The sequence below is a fragment of the Gambusia affinis genome, linkage group LG04 (genome assembly GCF_019740435.1).
Source record: "Gambusia affinis linkage group LG04, SWU_Gaff_1.0, whole genome shotgun sequence".
Lineage (NCBI taxonomy): Eukaryota > Metazoa > Chordata > Actinopteri > Cyprinodontiformes > Poeciliidae > Gambusia > Gambusia affinis.
The window spans coordinates 21,636,332-21,657,014 of NC_057871.1; the positions used below are offsets into that span (position 1 = coordinate 21,636,332).

General features: G+C 38.1%; 2 protein-coding genes and 1 long non-coding RNA gene across 4 annotated transcripts in view; 2 read left to right on the plus strand and 1 right to left on the minus strand.

Annotated features, from left to right (window-relative positions):
- LOC122829667 overlaps window positions 1–20,683 on the minus strand; it is a 39,656-nt gene that overhangs the window by 18,192 nt on the left and 781 nt on the right. Inside the window, exon 2 of the long non-coding RNA XR_006370406.1 lies at window positions 1,506–1,607. This is a non-coding gene — a long non-coding RNA (uncharacterized LOC122829667). The remainder of the gene's footprint in view (window positions 1–1,505; window positions 1,608–20,683) is intronic.
- Window positions 1,500–8,891, plus strand: LOC122829646 (small proline-rich protein 3-like). Of its 2 annotated transcripts, none has more exons than XM_044114391.1 (5): window positions 1,500–1,597; window positions 4,312–4,935; window positions 5,093–5,152; window positions 6,318–6,465; window positions 7,441–8,891. In XM_044114391.1, the coding sequence occupies exons 2-5, from the start codon at window positions 4,317–4,319 to the stop codon at window positions 7,544–7,546; spliced, it is 933 nt and encodes a 310-aa protein (XP_043970326.1). In that variant the 5' UTR covers window positions 1,500–1,597; window positions 4,312–4,316; the 3' UTR covers window positions 7,547–8,891. The 2 variants fall into 2 exon arrangements, with proteins under 2 accessions (XP_043970326.1, XP_043970327.1); XM_044114392.1 differs by lacking the exon at window positions 1,500–1,597 and adding an exon at window positions 2,336–2,353 and having other exon boundaries at window positions 7,441–8,824.
- Window positions 9,797–20,646, plus strand: gprc5bb (G protein-coupled receptor, class C, group 5, member Bb). The gene is made up of 4 exons (XM_044114375.1): window positions 9,797–10,228; window positions 10,792–11,890; window positions 18,030–18,142; window positions 18,221–20,646. The coding sequence occupies exons 2-4, from the start codon at window positions 10,792–10,794 to the stop codon at window positions 18,263–18,265; spliced, it is 1,257 nt and encodes a 418-aa protein (XP_043970310.1). The 5' UTR covers window positions 9,797–10,228; the 3' UTR covers window positions 18,266–20,646.

Below are 20,683 nucleotides of genomic sequence, written 5' to 3' on the forward strand. Positions count from 1 at the left end.
CCTTTTACTTTAAGTATTATAAAGTAAATATAATACTTTACTTTTTAATAAAGTAAAGTATTATATTCCTTTTACTTTAGGTATTCCTTTAATACTTTAGGTATTTACTTTACCTAAAGTAAAAGGGATAGCACAGAGCACACATTAGCTATCAAAAATAGTAATGTAGTATAGTTGCAAAAGTTATTGCTATTGTCAATAACTGAACCAAAACACAAATACACTCTCAGTCTGCTAAGATTCGTCTTCCACAAAGCCCGGGACTAAAGCTGTCAACCACTGCATGGCAACAACAGTCATCACAGACAAAAACCTCATAAAACACCTTCTAGCTTTTCTCCTACCGTGGTTGGGTCACCTCCAACAATCAGCAATCAAAATCTCAGGATCAGGAAAAGAAATTACAGATGCTCACATTTTTACTGGTGGATCATAACTAAGTAAGTAGAGCAGTAAAAAATAAGGAACACTGGGCAAGAAGGCTATGTTTATTTGAAAACTTCCATACTGAAACGGGCTGTTTATCAGCTGATCGGACATTTACGAAAGTGAACACGAATGTAGCTTTTGTGCCTTTTTCTCTTAGTGACACCATGATGGTAAAGGAAGAAAGCTGTTCTGTCTTTGAAAGCGGAAGGACCTAGAGTTTAGATTTACAGCTCAAGTCCCATCCAACCTCAACCTGAAATTCAGGAGTTCTTGGGGCGAGATTATAGCGCAAGCCAGGTTTGGGTCCGACTTTGCCTTTAGTGGTGTGGTTTAATAATTCTACATAGAGAACAGAGGAAAACCAAAAAGCACTACATAAAGTTGTGCTAACCCTTTAATTAGAAATAACAAATAGCGGAGAGAGTTTTTCCTGATGATGAAAGAACGAAAGGTTAGATTGTAAGCGTAGCACACTGTTTGTGTTTCCACCTGCTCGGCTCCCATCAATCACATTGATCAGGACCGACAAAACGAAGTTGGAAGACATTAAACAAAAGGGAAAAAAGTTCAACTGTCAGAAGTCTGACTTTGCAATAATATGCAGCGTTTACTTTGGGCTTGGACCATGCTGAATTTTTCTAAACTCTAATGGTGAGAACGTTCTTTACACTTTTAGTTCTGTTTTCTTATTCATTCCCATCCTAATTGCCCTAATCCTTAAATCATCTGTGAGAAGCCAGATTAAGTGTAAATGTCTTTAAATAAATTGTCTTTTATCAATTTTTGTCTCCTTGTCCTGTTTTTTAAATTGCATCCAACATGTTGTAACAAGGTTAAAATATGTCCAACTATTTTGCCATTTTTAAAATTTTGATCAACATTGTTTCTCCCCATACAAATTGCCAACAAAAAAAACAAAAGTAAACTAAGAGTCAGTCTACACTTCAATTTACAAATCTGTACTTGACCGCAGGATGTTTTGCTGAAGTTATTTTTAAAGAAGCTACACCTACTTCTGTATGCCTGTTATGTTGCACCGCCTTTTAGCTGTCACACATCAACAGAGTGTGTTTCACCTTAACTATTGCTGTGTCAGATAAATAGGACGCACTGGTTGTTGGGACTCCTCCTGACCATCTTTCAAGACATTCAGCAAATCCAACCAAAGGTGAGAAAACCTAGAAAACACAGATTAAGAGAAGACTTAACATAAATGCTCTGGTACGAAAAATACACCAATAGTGGTCTGTATCGATCACTTAGTCCCAGGTTCTAACAATAAGTCAAAAATTCTCAGTTGTAACTGGAAAACCTTTCTATTAATATTTTTTACGACATACAGATTAAAGGTAAATTTTGAAATTAGTCTTTAAACAGCTAGTGGGAAAAAGTTATCATGTCTGTAAGTGTTTTTATTTGTTTGACTGCAGTGCATAAGCTTTTCATAAAGTAGGTGGGGGACAGGTTAAACAAGTTCTGCAATCTTAGGCTGTTTGGGATGTTCTGACTTCCTTTTCTTTTCACTATGTGTAACCACTTGCGTCCTTTGCATTTACTTCATAATAAAAATGTCCATTCTAGTTTTGGCAACATCTCCAACCCTGTAGGGTGTTGTTTGTAAAGTTACACACTTTAAAAAAAAAAGAACAGCAATATTTTAGGTTATTTAGACTAATAAAATAAATTGGGCTCCATTTTATCAAAGACATATTTTTCACTATGTTATGCATTTATTTCCAAATGTCACAGTTCCAATATTTATAAATATTTAGTTCACAAACCAAACATTCAGCTGCAGACTAAATATTGTTGCTCACAGCTAAATATTCTTTTTTGTTAAGTGGAAGTGGACTATCAAAATAAAAGCTGGGTCTACCAAGCTTTGAGTGCTTCAGTGCTAATACAGTCACAGCTGCTGTTCATGGTAAGTGTTTGCATTGCTATTGATGCGACTCGTCCACTTTCAATGGCAATGCATTGGAACTGCATTGCCATTGTAATCTGGGAGAGAGTTTGGAACTGTGACATTTTATACCTTAATAAATAACATGTAATTTTAAAAAACATGAAAAATTAACAAGCTATACAAGGAAGAACGTTGTAGAATTTCAATATCCAGAAGTGCAAGCCAGATTAAGACCTATCCACACAAAGACTCACTTCCCAAGGTGGTAGAAAAAAGCAGACCAGCGAGTGCAAAAATACCAAGTGCATCAAAATGACTCAGCTAACAAATTAATTCAATATATGTTCATCCGCCAAATACTATTTAAAATTATGCATTTTTCTTCCCCTTTAAAACTAAGCACTACCCAATATTGATTTAATACAATCCTTAAAGGCAAAACGGTTCAAGCGGTGTGAATAGTTTTGAGAGGCAATGCCCAACACAACTAAATCAATATTTTTTGAAATGTTTGACGGGTTCTGATCCAGCTGAAGAGTAATGGGGATTGACTGGATTCTACTGGTTGTGACAAGATTTACGTGTGCAAGACACACTGTTCCCTTTTTGTTGACGTCATCAAAATGGACAGAAATAGTTGTGCTGACAAAGAACAATGGTTAAAATGACTCAGCTAACAAGCATCCCGTTGGGGCATATTGATGAGTCAGCATTTAACCTGCTGAACTGGTTAAGCTGAGTGGAAAGCACCTGTTTCATACCCAAAGAATCCAAAAATTACATTCCGGCTGTCCACTGTGACAAAGATTGGAAGGGGTGCTTCTTTGTCAACAATCAACAGTAATAGCCTTGCCATAATTTATGTATGGGATTGGGACTTTGACTGGGCCATTCCAGAACATCTGCCTTGTTGCCTTCAAACCACTTCTGTATAGCTTCAACTGGATGCCTCAGGTTGTTGTCTTGCTTAAAAAAAAATAAAATAAATTTCTGAAGTCACAGTTCTCTTGCAGATGGATCAAATTGTGCCCCAAGACTTCCCTATATTTTGCTGGACTTGTTTTTTTTTTAATCTTCTACCTCTACAGGTCTTCAAGGTTCTGCTCCTTTCACTTAATCTTGGAGTCTCCTTGAGTCTTGATGTGAGTTTTCCTCAAACGGGGGAATTCTTATTGCCAAGCTCCCATAAAGTTTTGACTGGTAAAGAACCAACCCGAGGCAATGTTTGCTTAGTCTCTTCCATCTTGACTGCTGAAGTTTTTAACTTCTTCAGATTAGTCAAAGGAGTTCTGTTGCCCTCTTTCAGTAGTCTCCTTCTTATAGTGCCAGTTTGTAAGGATGGGCTAATCTGAGAATATTTACACATCTACCATCTTCCTTCTGTTTCTTGATGAGGAATTTAAAGGGGTATTACATACTTTCTCTACAAGAGACTGAGAGAAGAGCTACACAAGGGCCTTTCATGCTTTTTATCCTACAAAAAGTTTACAACCAGGTCTTCTTCCTGCTTATATGTCACACCTCATTCCTCTACATTTTGTTGTTCTACCACATAAAACCTCTACATGATTTACAAAAAAATTGTTGCTGCATTATAGGTGACTCAAAAAAGCATTTTTAAATACATTAAAATGACAGCAAATAATTTTACCTGCCCAGTTTAGGTAGGTGTGTCATGGCCTATTTTTGTCAGATGATACTCTTACAGAGTGAATGAAACCTTATGCCGTGTTACGTACACGATGAGTTTTGTTTTGGAAAGAGAAGTCAAGCATTACTTTTAAATCCCCCAACCTGACCAACAACTTTTCAGGCATTCCTCCATGCTCCACTCAAGCCCTCATTTTATCTTTAGCTCTTGACAAGCTTGGTGTCACAGTTTACTTCTGCTTCTTCAATGAAAGGAATCAGAAGAACCAGTGGACATATTTGATATTTTACGCTCTGCAATCATATTTGTTTTACTTTTTTGACAGATAAAATGGAAAAAGGTAACAGACCTCCTCCAGATACTGAAGGTACTTCAAAAATTCCAGATATCCCAGCGCCACCATATCCTGGCCCGCCTTTGGACCCCCGTGTGCTCACAGGTCAGCCTAATCATCCTGCTGCTCAGAAGAACGCTCAGTACGACAACCAGCCAGTGTCCAAGTCTGTTCATCAGGAGCATTCCCAAGATGTTAATCAGCAGAATCCTCAGCCTTCTACTCAGCCTGTTGGTCAGCAAAGTGCACAGCCAGTCCCTCAGCAATACCCTCAACCTGGAGCTCAACAATATCCCCAACCTGGAGTTCAGCAACATCTCCAACCTGGAGCTCAACAATACCCCCAACCTGGAGTTCAGCAATATCCCCAACCTGGAGCTCAACAATACCCCCAACCTGGAGTTCAGCAATATCCCCAACCTGGAGCTCAACAATATCCCCAACCTGGAGTTCAGCAATATCCCCAACCTGGAGCTCAACAATACCCCCAACCTGGAGTTCAGCAATATCCCCAACCTGGAGCTCAACAATATCCCCAACCTGGAGTTCAGCAATATCCCCAACCTGGAGCTCAACAATACCCCCAACCTGGAGTTCAGCAATATCCCCAACCTGGTAAGAGATCAGAGACCATATCAGTGTCATTGAATGTGCACAATCACCAGGGGAAACTAAGTTATTATGTATCTTCATATATGTATATGCTGTAATCTTTTGATCTGTTTAAATTTCATTTAGTTAACTCCAAGTTCAATGTTTTTTATGTGTCTAGCTCAGCAACCAGTTGTGCAGTATATTGCCACAACACAACAAAATCAGGTTCTTCACTCAGGTGAGTCTACCATTTGTCAGGTTTGTTTCTCATTACTGAAAATTTTATTAAAGCTTAAAATATGCATACTAGTGTTTCAGAGATGGTGATGGGTCTTAATAATATATTACTGGATTGGACAATGTCTATCGGTTGTGACGTGCGCCCATAGACTACATTACTTTCATATTACTTTGCATTGAGTCATGTGAACCAAATCATACTGTTATGATGTGGGATGACCATGAATTTATCACCAAATGGTCATATTGCCCTTATTTTCCATCTGATTTCTATCAAATATGGCTTAAATTAAAGCTAATAAAATTGCCAATGTTGTGATTTAAAAAAAAAACTGTTCTCGTTTTAATCTGGGGTTATTTGAAGTTTGGTTTGGGATTTTGTCTTTTTTGTGTCCCTTAGTTTTGTCTTTCAGTTCTACCTTGCTTCGATTTCCAGATCAGTTCTTGCTTAGTGATTATATTTTATTATGTTTCATTGGTCTAGTCATTCTTTCGTCGCCTGTGGCACTTTCTCTCTCCCTCTTCTCAGTCTGCCTCCTTCTCTCTCCCCTCACACCTCCAATCTGTTAGCTCATCAGCCCAGGTCTTTTGTTCAGCATTCAACCTCCCAAGTATGTAAGCACCTTATTCTCTGTCACTCCTTGCCTGATTCTCCTGTCTTCTCCAGTTATGTCTTCTCCCCCACCCCCAGATTTCCATGGTCGTGTTCCTTTTTGCCCTTTTAGATTTTTCTGTAAGTTGGTTCATTTTTTCATAAAAAAAAAAAAAAATCAATTCAACGTTCCACGCCTGCTGCATTTGGATCCGCTCAACAATATACACCTTGGCAGAATAATCCGGCCACAAGGACTCAGCAGATTTGCTTTTTTAAAAAGAATTTGAAAACTTAAAACTGTGAAGGAATCATTGACACTGTGGCTAAACACTGCTCTGTGCGTCAATGTTTTCCTGTCGCTTCAAACCGCATCTCGTCATAGTGTTGAGAATTAATAGCAAAACACTGCCCTCATTTTGAAATATTTTGCCTTATATTGTTTGCAGCGTGTCATCTCCCTGACCGTCAGTGTTACCGCCTCAATGTATAGCAATGGTGAATGTGGGTACAATGGTAGTCACAAGATGTCCAATCCGTCATATATATATCGACTGTGTGTGCTTGACAGGTAACCAGGTGTTGTTGGTGCAACACATGCCCACTGACGTTGCTGGAACTATGCTTTGTCCGCATTGCAAGAACACTGTTGTGACCACGATTGAATACAAAGTGGGCATGCTAACCTGGATCATTTTTGGAGTACTACTGTTATTTTTGTGAGTATAAACTACCACATAGAAATACACAGAATGTCAGGTGGCGGGTTCTTTACAAACTAATGATGGTCCAAGAAAATTAATGATTCTGGGCCTGTTTGAGCTGTCATAAAACATAAAAATTGTAAAACTTGAAATAAACTTGGATACGATGTGGACAATAACAATATTCTAATTAATAAACTTTACAATTTTGAGCTTCACCACCTTTAAAAACTTTTTTTTTTTTGCCACAAAGTGAAGTTACTTCAGTCTAATCTGCTTTAGGTTCCTGCTGGTTAACTGGTTGAACTGCTTCTTCTCACAGTTCATGTATTTAATTTGATCATTAATTACCCCCAGATGTAAAGAACTTCCAAGAGCAAACTGAATGGCAATTTGTAGAAAATATTAAATATTTTTCTGGGCAATTCATGCTTGAGTCAAAACTGTTTATTTTTCCATCCATTATCCTACATGCTTAGCCCTATGAGGTCAAAAGGTGGGGCACACCCTGGACAGGTCGCTTATTTTTATGTTCCTGTAAATTATGAGGAGAACATTTAAAATTTGTTTTGAAGTCTAGTCCTTAGGTTATCAAGGTTGCAAGTACAACTGATTGGGTGTGGTTGTTGGTCAGTAAATGCGCTTCCGTTCTCAACAAAAAGCTACAGCGTCAAAGGAGAATTCAGGAGTGACAGATTAAAAAAAATTCCCATATGATTCTACTGCCCCCAAGAGGCACTTATATGCCATTACACATAATCAAGGCTTTGCAGAGAATTATGAACAAATGCAGGCGCTTAAGTATAAAGCCCTGGCACAGCATCAACTCTTAATTTAAAAAATTAAATTAAATAACTCTTCAAGCTCAAGTATGAATTTTACTTCTTTCTCCACAACTCAGCAAGCAACTCATGGTGAACCAAATATTTAATGACCAAAATATTATTGTTCTCATGATTATTATTCTTTTTATCCTGTGCTTCACATCAGCTGCTGGCCGTGCAGTTTTATCCCCTTCTGCGTGAATTCTTGCAAGGATGTCCAGCATTCCTGCCCGCAATGTAACAACGTCCTGCACCTCTACAAACGGAGGTGAAATCCATCAGTGTCTGACACACATGGTGGACATCCATTAAGATGGACTGTAAATACATTTACTAAGTTTTCCTGATGTCTTTTATCAAGCTGTTAAAATCTGACATAAACTTGTACTGCTTTACTTTGAATTATGTTTCATTGCTAAAGGGTTATTTTTATAACTGGGTATGATCATTTTACTCAAGAGCAGGAGAAATTCAGTTTTCTCTGACAATAAAGGCTGTAGTAGGAAACTTATCAAAAATGTGTTTGACACTTTAAAAACTGTCACTATCTTGTGACAGTTTAATATACCATGGGGTATTGTCATCTATAGAAAAACACTAGTCAGAGCCAGGAGGAGGGTCGTAGCACTGTCAATCATGCCTGTGTACAGGACGCATGGTGTAAGTCTTGATAACAAGGAAAAAACAACTTACAGTTACAGAAAAGCTAATTATCTGTCATCATCTTTGGCTTTGCTAAATATCCTGAGCATTTATGGCAGGCTCTGCTGACAGGGAGAAGCTGTAACGTAGCAAAGAGTAAGAGGGAGGCTGTGAGCAGTGCTAACAGAGGCATGATTGACAGCGCTAACAACCTCCTACCTCTGATTGGTTGTTTCTGACAGTGTATTTCTGCATGACAGTGGGATCACAGGAAGGAGGCTATACTCTACTATCACAACATAGTGACACTTTTAGCAAATTTGTATAAAACATATCTTCTTAATGAAAGTTACATTACATACAGCAGATTTAAATGTGAAAGCAAAGCCTTTGCTCATCACCATGTTATTGAATGTCTTTTTAATAGACTGCTTTTGTTGAAACATTGATGTTTTATTGAAACACTGAAAGAAGACTTTTTTATTTATACGAATAAATAATTTTATAATTTTACAGTTGGAGCATTAGCCAATGTGTTAAACATCTCAAAAGATATTTAAAAGCTAATTTCTTGAAAAGATTTGCATGAATGTCTGTTTTTAATAAAAATGTAATATGCTCAAATCTTTTTAAAATTATTCAGTTAGTTTATATTGTATGATTCTGTGAACATTTACTTAGTAATTATTACTCTAGACCATGTATTTAAATAGTAAATAATCATGATTAAGTCAAATTCTAATTTTCAAGATGTCATTTGGAATTTTTAGACCAAATGTACTCATTTAAATTTATAATGTGATATCATGTATGTTTTATGCTTTGATTTGGGCGAGGATGTGGTTTTGTTTTCGAAAGTAGATTTCTTTCAAAATCTGTAAATAACACACTTCAGTTGTTCAAAAACTTAAATGAATCTCATTCCATGTAAAATTAAACAAAATCTTAAAATATTTAAAAAGAAAACTGAAAAAAGGTCTTTTTGTGCTTATTCATGAAGGCTTCCTTGCACAGTACAAAGCTTTATTTAACAGGATGGAGAGTTGAATTTCAATTCCCAATCTTTCCACGAGCAAATACTACCCGTCTTCATAGAAACTGGCCTCTGTCTGAACCCTTTGCCCTTTTGACCCATCTCGTTCTTGTGCACTAAATATCACGTCTCTCCCATCTCATGAGTTTTAGGTATTGTTACACTCTACTTGTACGAGTTAAGAAGTTGTTAAAATTGACAGATAGATTTTGGGTTTCTGGCTCAACAAAACAGCGCAAAAATGTCTCACACACCAATGTCTTTATGGACGGCACCTTGTCATGACATTCCCCGTGTCCTTCTTTATCCCCACATGTAGGGAGTTGGAGATTACTTCACTCTTAATAGACTTAACTGAATCACGTCTTCCAGGGTGTTATGCAACACCCTCTACTGGGATGGTCACATGGCCAAAGGCTCACCTGTGTTTACAGCGACCATCTGCTCTTTCTCAATTGAGATGCCCATTTTCCGCAGCATGCGTCCCATCTTCATCTCCATTTCAGAGCAGTTCTTAATAACACTGCAATTCATCATTCATCAGCAAACATCCCCCACAGTTTAGAAGGGATTGAGAAGTAGAAGATGTGGGAGGATGAAGGCGGGAAATAATGCCAAGATGAAATCACACCAAGATGTGCAAACAAAGTGATTAATGCCGGACAGGCTGTGAACTGCCATGGTTATGTACTGAGCTTATTTCCTCTTTTCTTCCTGGTGAGACAGGTGCAACAGCTAATCATGCTGCCCCGTGTGTGTGGGCGAGCAGAGGTAAGCTGGGACTGCATCTCTCTCTCTCTCTCTCTCTCTCTGTCGCTCTGTTGACACCTCCGCAGATTCAGCGTGAAGCTGGGAGAGAGATAGAAAGCAACTCAGACATGCAGACTGCACAAACAGAAAGATGAGGACAGAGGGAGTGAGAGAGAAATGAGCGAAAGAGGCTGAAGATATATTTGACCGTGTGGGTGTGTGAAGTCTCGAGGCATGCATCATAATTGTGGCTTCTTCTTCTTCTTCTTGGAGCAGCTGCACAAGTCACTACATCAGCAAGACATTGGAGGTCTTTCAAAGTGTGCTGTTGTACTTTTAAGCAGTCAGAGCTGAAAGGAAAGACAGCGACAAAATGGAAACCGCTTTGTTTCTGCTGCCTCAAGGACTTCATTAAGTGAGAATCTGAAAACACTCAGAGACTGAAGTCATGTCAAATAATGATGTGTGGGAAATGATGATATATCTGCGCTGTGAGTAACCCAGAATTCAAGTCAAGAATTCATCTGAGGTGAGTTTTACTTCTTTCTTGAAATGTGAAACCATAAGAAAGCACTGATATAAAGTAGTTTTTTTTGGTACAAGCTTTTTGTATCAAGGTAACAGTTAATTTAAAGGTGCATGTTAATGCTTTGGTAAGGGCTGGGGAATGCATTATATTCATTAAATCAATCCAAGTGTGAATAATTATTGTGTATGTGTGTGTGTGTGTGCAGAGTGTTGTGTTATTCTGTGCTTTTAGGTACTGAACTCGACTCCTGAAAAGCCCAGTATGCAATGTAACCAGCCCACGCTGTTTCCCATTTCCATGGAAACTATTGCCCAGTGCTGAAACCTGTGCTATTCTGTGGAGCGAGTGTGTGTATGTGTGTGTGTTTGAACATCACACAAGAGGCTTGTGGAATAAAAGCAGAAATGGCTGTTTTCACCATTTTTCTCATAATGAAGATGTAAGAGCAGCTGATGTGCTCATGTATCACCACGTGACGTAGACCTGAATGGATGAAATGACTTGTTGCTTATTTAGCTCTAACTGTGTCTCTCTTTGCCCTGTTTTCCTTGTTTGTCACCAAGATGGCCGTCAGCCCTTTTGTCATCTGCCTCCTGACTTTGATCAGCTGCAGCTCGTCTCAGCCCACTCCCCCGCCTCCCCGAGGATGCAGCGTGGGCGTGGAAGCCCCCTACAGAGTGCTGTGTGACCTAGAAGCGGTCTGGGGCGTCGTCCTTGAGGCCGTGGCCTGCAGTGGCGGCCTCACCTCTTTGGTTCTTGCGGTGTTGCTCATAGTCAAGCTGCGTGGGGTTTCTGACCCAGCCAGGCGCTCTGCCCTCGGCCCTCTGCTCCTGCTCCTGGGGACCCTCCTCGGCATCTTCACCATCTCTCTGGCTTTTTTGGTGGGGAAGACCCAGGTGCTCTGCGTGGTGCGCAGGGCCTTTTGGGGACCCCTCTTTGCCCTCTGCTTCTCCTGCTTACTAGTGCAAGGTGTGAGACTCAGGAGGCTGGTGGCCGGGAAGTCAAGCCCCACGGGGAGCACGCTGGCAGCGCTGGGACTGGCATTGGCTTTGGTTCAGGGGATAATCTCTGCTGAATGGGTTCTGTTGACTGTCGTGAGAGAGGGTCACCCAGCATGCGAGTATCCTCCCTTAGACTTTGCTCTGATGTGCAGCTACACTCTGGGCCTGCTCCTCATAGCCATGGGTCTCTCTCTCGGAGTGGTGCTCTGTGGAGGAGAGTTTGGAGAAGATGGAGACGGCAGAGAAGAAGATAGAGAAGGAGAGACTGAAAAGCGACGATGGAAGTGTAATGCCGTCTGGGTCTTTCTGTCCAGTTTGGCGTCCGCATTGCTTTGGGTGGCCTGGCTGGGGTTTTACCTTTACGGCAACCAGGCGTTGAGAGGGAAAGGGAGCAGGGAAAGAGGAGGAAACAAGGATGCAAAAGTATTGGATGAGCCTGCACTGGCTGTGGCCTTGGTGATCCAGGGCTGGATCTTGCTGCTGTTCCACGCTATCCCAGAGTCCTACCTGTGTCTCCAAAATCCAACACAATCTGACACACAAGATTTCTTCGACACCGGACGCGCGTCACCTGCTCCTCATTTCGGAGATGATCACCCCGCACATTCTCACCAGTCTTTTCAAGAAAACCAGGCCTTCTCAATGGAGGAGCACAGTGCAAGTAAGCCCAATATGTGCTTGTGGTTCTATGTTTGTTATGTCAGTGGCCAATGGTCATGCTCCCCCAGGGAATTTCCAGCATGTCTTAGATGTTTTCCTGTTGCCACTTGTGTAACTGAATAAGTGAATCATAAACAGATTTCTACAGAGCTCAGTGGAAGTGATGGAATCATTCAATAACGAATGCATTTAATTAATAAAAAATATATCTGAAAGAAGTTTTACAGTAAGCTGTGAAACCACTGAGTCTAGGCAATCTAAAGAAAAATGAACGCAGTGAAAACACTCAGTGCAGTTTCTCTATAAAATAGCAAGAGAAAGTAATTTTGAAAAGGTTTGACATTTTCAGACAATTATGTGACCAAACCTATAGCATAGGTAGATTGACAACTGGGTGGGGTCAACAGTTTTCCTTGCAGAATGTGAAAACCAAACAGTAAAACCTAAGTGGATAAAATTAATTAAATCCAGATCAACACCTCTAGCAATAATTGGCCCAAACTGCCTAAAAATAGACCTCACACAACAAGTGCAAAGCAACACAATGGACTTCTAAAAATAACACTCATTCTCACAGGGAGGAGGATGTTAACACCAAGTAGCATTTCCAACAGCGTGGTTCCTGCTAGCAACAAATACATGGAGCAGCAATTTAATCTACCAGCTTTTAATGGAGAATTTCAAATTAAGTAGCAAAACAACACAGATCTTTACTTATTTTCAAATTTGTGTTAAAAAAAAACGCAGCAGCAATGCATTCACAATCTTCATTAAACTATATTAATCTACATGAACCAAAAACATACGCCTGAAAAATGTCTTTCTATTTCCATTTAAACATTTCTATCATAAATTCAAAGAAGCAGGGAGATTATTATTTATTTGTCACATTAGCATGTATTTAACATCAGTTCTGCCTGATTACATTTTGATTTTGAATTTTAAGAAAATAATAATTGTAGTCAAACATTTACTTTTATTAGTAATCGCTCCAAGTTTTAAATGCTAATCATTAATGTAATTAAAATAAAGATGCTACCACAAACTGCTTTACAAACTATTTCTACAACCGAGACGGCATGTTTTATGAATAAGAAATGTGTTAATTTGATTCAGGTGTGTTAGACCACAAATGCATTCAAACGTTAAATCACCTGAGGACTGAAGTTTCACACCTCTGAGGTAGAAAAAGGTTCATGCATGTGAAATTTCAGCTCTGGTGCTCGTGTTCAACACAATATTTAAACATATTGTTGAGTAAAAGTATATTTGTGAAGCCGATATAACTTATCTAATTGTATAAAGTTTAGATCATAGATGTGCCTTATTTTTATCTTAAATGAACAGTTCAAGAAAATCAATAAAGCTGGCAGCCAAAGAAAAGTAGAGAGTCCTCCTATGTTTAATCTTAGCAAGTCATTATGAATTATTAGCCATAAATAATGCAATAATCTTACTGTTGTGCCACCTAGAGGACAGACAACGCTATTTTCTTTGTCAGTTCAACAATTAGGTAAAATCTTGAAAGGCAAAACTACAGTAAGTTTACAACTCTTCCAGGTGAAAACCATGACCAAAGCCACAATGTTGTTTGAAGTTTCACATATGGCAGAAAATTGTTTAAAATCTAGTTTCCAAATCAATGATGTACGCCCTGCTAATGACAAATAGTGAAACTATGCCTATAAAGCCACCTTCAGACATTTATCAAAAATCAATTAGGAATCTCTGAAGGAATTTTTCTACTTACTTTGGATCACCTTGGATTGGATTGTGAAACGGACATCACTGTCAGGTCCTATGTTGTTTTGATTTATAGATTCTAGTTGTATTATTATTCTGTGCTCCTTAGTCTCTTTCTTTAATTACATCAGCCTGGTTTCTGTTTTATGAAACAGAAACAGTTTAAATACTGTGAGCATTCAGCCTCATAGTATTTAAAAACATTTCCTGCTCTGATTTCTCCCATTATAACCCGTTGCATCCCAGTTCATCTTGCTGGGGTTTTATGTTTTGTTTGTTCCTGGCTCTGTTTTTTGTTTTACCCTGGCTCCCTGTGTTCTCCATAGTGTTTTTTGTTCCTAGTTCCTGTGTTTTTTGTTCTACCCTGGCTCCCTGTGTTCTCCATAGTGTTTTTTGTTCCTAGTTCCTGTGTTTTTTGTTCTACCCTGGCTCCCTGTGTTCTCCATAGTGTTTTTTGTTCCTAGTTCCTGTGTTTTTTGTTCTACCCTGGCTCCCTGTGTTCTCCATAGTGTTTTTTGTTCCTAGTTCCTGTGTTTTTTGTTCTACCCTGGCTCCCTGTGTTCTCCATAGTGTTTTTTGTTCCTAGTTCCTGTGTTTTTTGTTCTACCCTGGCTCCCTGTGTTCTCCATAGTGTTTTTTTGTTCCTAGTTCCTGTGTTTTTTGTTCTACCCTGGCTCCCTGTGTTCTCCATAGTGTTTTTTGTTCCTAGTTCCTGTGTTTTTTGTTCTACCCTGGCTCCCTGTGTTCTCCATAGTGTTTTTTGTTCCTAGTTCCTGTGTTTTTTGTTCTACCCTGGCTCCCTGTGTTCTCCATAGTGTTTTTTGTTCCTAGTTCCTGTGTTTTTGGTTTTTGGTTCTACCCTGGCTGCCTATAAGGTTTTTTTTAATCATCGTTTTTTTCATTAAATATTCATCATTTCAAACTACCCATCGTCTCTGTCTTACTGCATTCGGGTCCACCATCAACACACATCATGACAATCACTTATTTTACTGCAAATCTAAACACCTACGAGCAAAGTTACAAATTGATGTGAAAGCCTCCTTCATACATTTTATACTATATTTATTGCAAATTTGTGAATACAGGGAACGTGGAACATATAAATGGATTGTCCCCCAATCTGGTACATTTACATAATTTAGACGGCATCTAAGTTTTGAATAATGGTAAAAAAAAAAACACACAAAAAAACAAACACATTTCAATCTGAGTCACGTCAAAGTTTGAATATCTCCTTTGTTGTGGCTTTGTGTAAACCAAACCGCCCATCTTGTGAAACCGCTTATTTTGCCAGGGTCGTTGGGGAAGGAGGTGTGGCTGGGGCTGCAAGGATAAGTACCTGCTGCACAAAACAAAAAACCCAATTATGTCTCATGAAATGTCTGAATTTCCACCAGCCTTTACAAGATGGAAATTTCTGAGTCATTCCTTTTCAACTAGTCACTACATTTTCCTGAACCCAGCGGCACATATCAGAAGTTGATCTTTGACAAGACATAATGTAGACTGCAATGTTGACATGCATTCTGCAGGAAGCTGCTGGTATACGATGTTTATGGTACGGTTGATATTTAGGAATCAGAGTTAGTTACAGGAGCAACATACAACCAAGTGCCTGATCGAGTTAAAAGGTGATGCAGCATATTTTAAAATATGGAAATGTTTTACTGTCAGCAGAATCCTTTCTTTTTAAGTTGTTCCAAAGTTTAATCTCTTTTACATATTACAAATTAAGATGTAACACTGAAGTTTTACTGCCTTTCATTATCGATTAAGCTTCTTAAAATAAAAAAACAGCACAGTTTAGATGTGTACAAATTGTATATAATTTTCATTTCTATCTTAGTGAAAACAGATCTCAAACTCAAGCCAGGTATGTTTTATGGTGCTGCTCCAACTCTGATGAAAACACTTTTCTTTTGTTACAGTAATTACATAAAATATCAACGTTGCCATGGAGACCACTGTGTCTGTAGGCTTTGCCAGTGAGCAGCCGTTCCAGACAGAGAGTGAATTGATATCACAGAAAAACATACAAGACTTTAGAGGGGCTCCAAATTACCTACAGCAAAACGGATTCAGTGGCAACCGTCTGTTTGTTTCCTCTCAACCGTCTCTTCTCTCTTCTGCAGCATTTCAGTGCTGCTGAATTTCTGATGAAGCCATTCTCACGCACAGTTATTCTTAAAGCAGCACAGTGATTCAGAAACAGGGGCTGGAATAATGGCCACTTAGACTGCATGCCATCCAGCAAGCAGTCGTTTTAAAAAGTGATATTGTGCTTTCTTTCGGATGTGCTTAAATGTAAAATGTCTTGAAAGTTAATTTTGATGATACAGCTCAGAGTCATGCGGCTGCTTTGAAGAACAAATGCAGAAAAACTCAGGTCATAAAGGCAAAGTGAATCTCTGTGTTCACACGATTCATCATTTTGACAATTTTTACAGTAAAATTAGCAAAGACTGCAGCTAATATGTTAAATTTTGTTTTTTGTTATAATCTTTTATTGGAAAAAGCATTAACTAGCCACTATAGCTATGCTAATAGGTATCTAGTTAAATGATGTTTGTTCTGTTTAGTCATCCCTGTTGTAGGTATTGCCAGTATATGTTACGGAAAGTGTTATTAAGTCAGTAAAAAATAAATAAATAAAAATGCAAAGGGGCAAGAAAGAAAAGGCTGTTAGCAGAGGCAAATGAGAAAATAAAATGGCTTCCTACATGCTCTATGGTCCTCAGCTGACTCATCCACCCTACAGAAAGATTCATGTGAAAATAGTTTTTTCTTCTTTTTTCGTGGTCCTCGCAGGGTAATGATCAACATTTCGTTACGACACAAATTATGAAGGAAGATTTTTGAAACGTCTGCATTGCAAGGTTTTTATTCAGTCCTTTTTGATTCTCCCCACACGTAGTAAAATTTAGAAAGACGTTTGTGCAGAAGGGACCCTGTGTTGATGAAAATCTTTCTACTCCAAAAGTGGTTGGAGAAATTTTAACTATTGTGAAAGTCAGACTGTTTCTCATCTATATTATTAAAGTTAAGTAATTCTCTAATCGCTTATGTTTGATTAAGCTCAACCTCTGAGTAATGAGAAACACCTTGTCATCTACCATTCTTCTTCTTTGCAATTTTAAACAAAAACAATTATTAAATAGAGGATTTGTTTATATCATTAATTGATTATAAAGGCCGGTTTTCTAGAAGAGTTGAATTGTCTCATTTTGTATTTTTAGCCAGCATCTGTCTGCAGTTGATGTACATAAATCTCAGTGAATTAAACTTTTTTCAGGTTAAACATATATTTGAAAAAACGAGACACTTAATTAATAGCTTACAGTACTTTACTATAATCAAGGATTAATTTTATAAGAATGGAGCATCCTCTCATTTGTGTAATTTGTGAGAATTCAAAAGTAGTAGACAGAAGCAGTAGCTTGCCTTCGTCAGTGTGTGAATGAGTGAGGGAATGTAGTGTGAAGCACTTTGGGGCTCTCTGGACTTAATAAAGCACTGTACAAATACACGCCATTTACCATTTAACTCTATACTCCTAAAATGTTAGAATTACATCTTCAAGGAGGGGAAAATCTCACCACTTGGAACAAAGTCATAATATCTGTTTATTCCAAAGGAAGGACAGAATCACTCAGTAATGCACTTTATGCTGATGGTTTAAATAAATATTGCTAGATATCTTCCTAAATTAGCAAATTTGATCGCTCACAATAAGGCTGTAGTAGATGTAGTTAGTAATGATCTACATTTACTTGAGTAACTTCTTAGAGAAAAATATAGTTTTATAGTATTTCCACTGCCATGTACTTTTTACTTTAACTTGAATAAGATTATGAGCAGAGTACTGCTACTCTTACTTGAGTAGAATTTCTGTATACTACACAGTGAGTAGCTTCACCAAATGAACAACAAACATGTTTTAACCAAAAATGCAACATAATACAGACACACATCTACAGTTGATGGCAAAATGAAATTTCATCTTTGTACTCAAGCTTCATTTTTCTAAAGTTATTTTCTATCTGCTGAGCCTTTTGTGCCATTTGGAGGTCTTTTAGATTTAGTCACTGAAGATATTTTACCCTATTCACCCCTTTATCAACATCAAATACTATGAATACTGGTTTCATAAGTTTTATGTAAAAAAAAAACTTAATTTGGAAAACTGGTGGCTGTTGCTTGAGCATTTTATTCCATTTGTCCACCCATTTAAAACCAAGTGTGTTGACGAAGAGCCATGCCTTACACGTACGACTCAAATACTTCCAGCTGCACAGGTGTGTTTGAGGGAATTTCAGAAACATAACATGTGGACTCTGCCAGACAACTGGTAACTTTTTTTTTTTTTGCATGTTTTGCATCGACTGTTCTTGCAGCTGTCCGAAGTGGAACGTACCACAGCGGCCAGGGCAGCATGCGCCCAGGCATCGCCTTCAGAGGCCACGTCTACCAACCGACTGAGATGGCTCTGGTCATGAACGGCGGTACTGTAAGCATCGACAGGCACACACACTCTACATCCTTAAATCTGTAAATATGTTCCTAAGCATTCTTGTATCGCTTGCAGATGCCCACAGCTCCCATTAACTACACCGGAAGGCGCTTATGGTAACACAAGACAGGATTACAGTCAAGCCACTTTTGTGATGCTGAAGAGTTTCCTGTTACCTAAGAAGAAGAAAAAGTGTTTTAATGTGTTTGTGTTTCTGCACACATGTTTTAATATTATATTTAAAAGACAACTGCAAATAGTATTTCAGACTAACTTTTTAGCTTATTTTACAGATCGATTTGACAGCACGACATAAGACAAGGATGGAGCATAGTGGCCATATATACACTGAGAAATACATAAATATGAGGAACAAGATTTATTTGAATGAGAATTACTGAACATGTTGAATCTGGACATGTGAAAGTCAACCTTAATGTGCTGAAGTAAACATCCTATCTAAGCACCTCGACACCAGTGCCATGGCAACTGGTTTCTGTTAATAAGTGATGCTTACTTCAATAAACTGCACTTTTGTCAAACTCAGCCTTTTAGGACTTTAATGTAAATGACAAGCAGATGCCTACAAAGCTTGCTTAACCTCTGTGTTGCATTTCAGGGTTCCTTCTTAGTGACCTTCTGACTCGCTGGGACACTTTGCCACACTTATTTAAAAACGTTGGATTTTCAGGTGCTGTTAAGGGGTAAAGAAATGTCCCAACTTAGTAGTTATATTTTAAGTGTTATAATAAAAGCCATTTGATACTGCAATACCTAACCTGCACAGACAGTCATCAGTACAGAGATCATGGTGGAAAGGTGAGATTAAAGATTGTTTAAGTTGCATGTGAAAGCACAATGTGGGGGAACAGTATTTTATCTAAATGTTTGCATTTTATGGATGTTTTTTTAAGTATTTTTTATTTATACAAACATTTATGTGTACTGTATACATATATATATATATATATATATATATATATATATATATATATATATATATATATATATAGAGAGAGAGAGAGAGAGAGAGAGAGAGAAAATGGAGTTGCTTGTTACAATGGTTTTATAGTCAATTTGTCATCATAGATAAAGAATTAATCAAATCAGTCATGTCTATTTAAAACCAACATAAACTGGATGCTGCCTTATTAAAGAAAAATGACACTGATTGCACATTTTCTCATAAACAAATTAGTAATGATCAAAATGAACCTAAAGAGCATGCTAGACTTTTTTTATTGGCAAATTTGGAGGATTTGTGGTCCGCAATTTTATAAAAAAAAAAAAAAAAAGAAAGAAAAAAAAGAGAGGTGGTTACATTTTCTACATTTCCTTTGTTTAATATTAAAGATGTCAACGCTTAGAACAACCCCAAATACTCCACTGTGTTGTCCTGGTAGTCATGCATGTATCCATGCTTCTTTATTTTACTGTTGGATTATTATTATCACAAGTTACACCAGTCAAATTGGAAGACTCTTACATGCTAATCTTATTAATAGATGGATCTCGATGAAATGTTTGTATCATCAAGAAATTATTTGCAGCAGCTGTTCCAGTACAACACTGAACATGACATACCATATGCTTTCACTGCTCATAGACGGCATGTTTTTGGTAATTAGAAACTTTATGGCTTACAGCGAATGAAAACCCAAAAATCCAGTTTCAGAAATCTGAACATTGCATACGACAAATAAAAGAAGCATTTTAATATAAAAACATATAACCTAAGGAAAGCTACTGGACAGTTTGTCCTCTCAGTATTTGGCGTCAGTGCAACACGGCATGGAGGAGACTGGCCTGCAGCTCTGCTCAGCAGTGAAGGAAGTCCTGCTTGCTCTAATAGAGTCACTTCGCTCTTTTGCATCGCTGGCTGTGGTGTCTCTTAACTTCATGTATACAGTCAGCGCAGATAACTGGAAAGGTTCAATAAACAATTTGTTATATGTTTATTCTTTATTTTAACTGCTGGAAAATACAAAGATAATGTTTATTGATCCTAAACTGTGAATTTATTTAAAACAAATATATCTTATGTATGTTGCTTCTATTATAGTCTTATTGCTTTGATAGCTCTAGTTCGAAACAGCTTTTCAAACCGGTACTTCAAAACACCATTTTGTGTACGTATGAGTAAAGGTTTGTTCAGCTTCATCTCCTGAGCGACAGTGAATTCAAGCTGAGACAGTATATCCAGTTAAAGCGTTGTGTATGCGACTGTGACCAGTCCTTTTTGCTGTAACTCCAATCAAAAATAAGTAAACTTGTCAATGGCTTTGTTTTTGTGTGCAGGTGAGTGCTTGTACATTCTACAATGAAAATATGGGATCAATATGTAAAACTCTGTCTAACCTGCTTTTTAACTTTTACTGTAAAGAAAGAATGCTTTTCAGATGGGTTTATAAGAACAATACTGTCACTGTTTTCTGGCAGCGTTAAAATGAATGTTTGTAACGTGACTTGCACTAAGTGGCTATTACATCCTTTGCACAGTTTACTGTCTGGTTTGACTTTCTTCTCCTTCAGGATCTG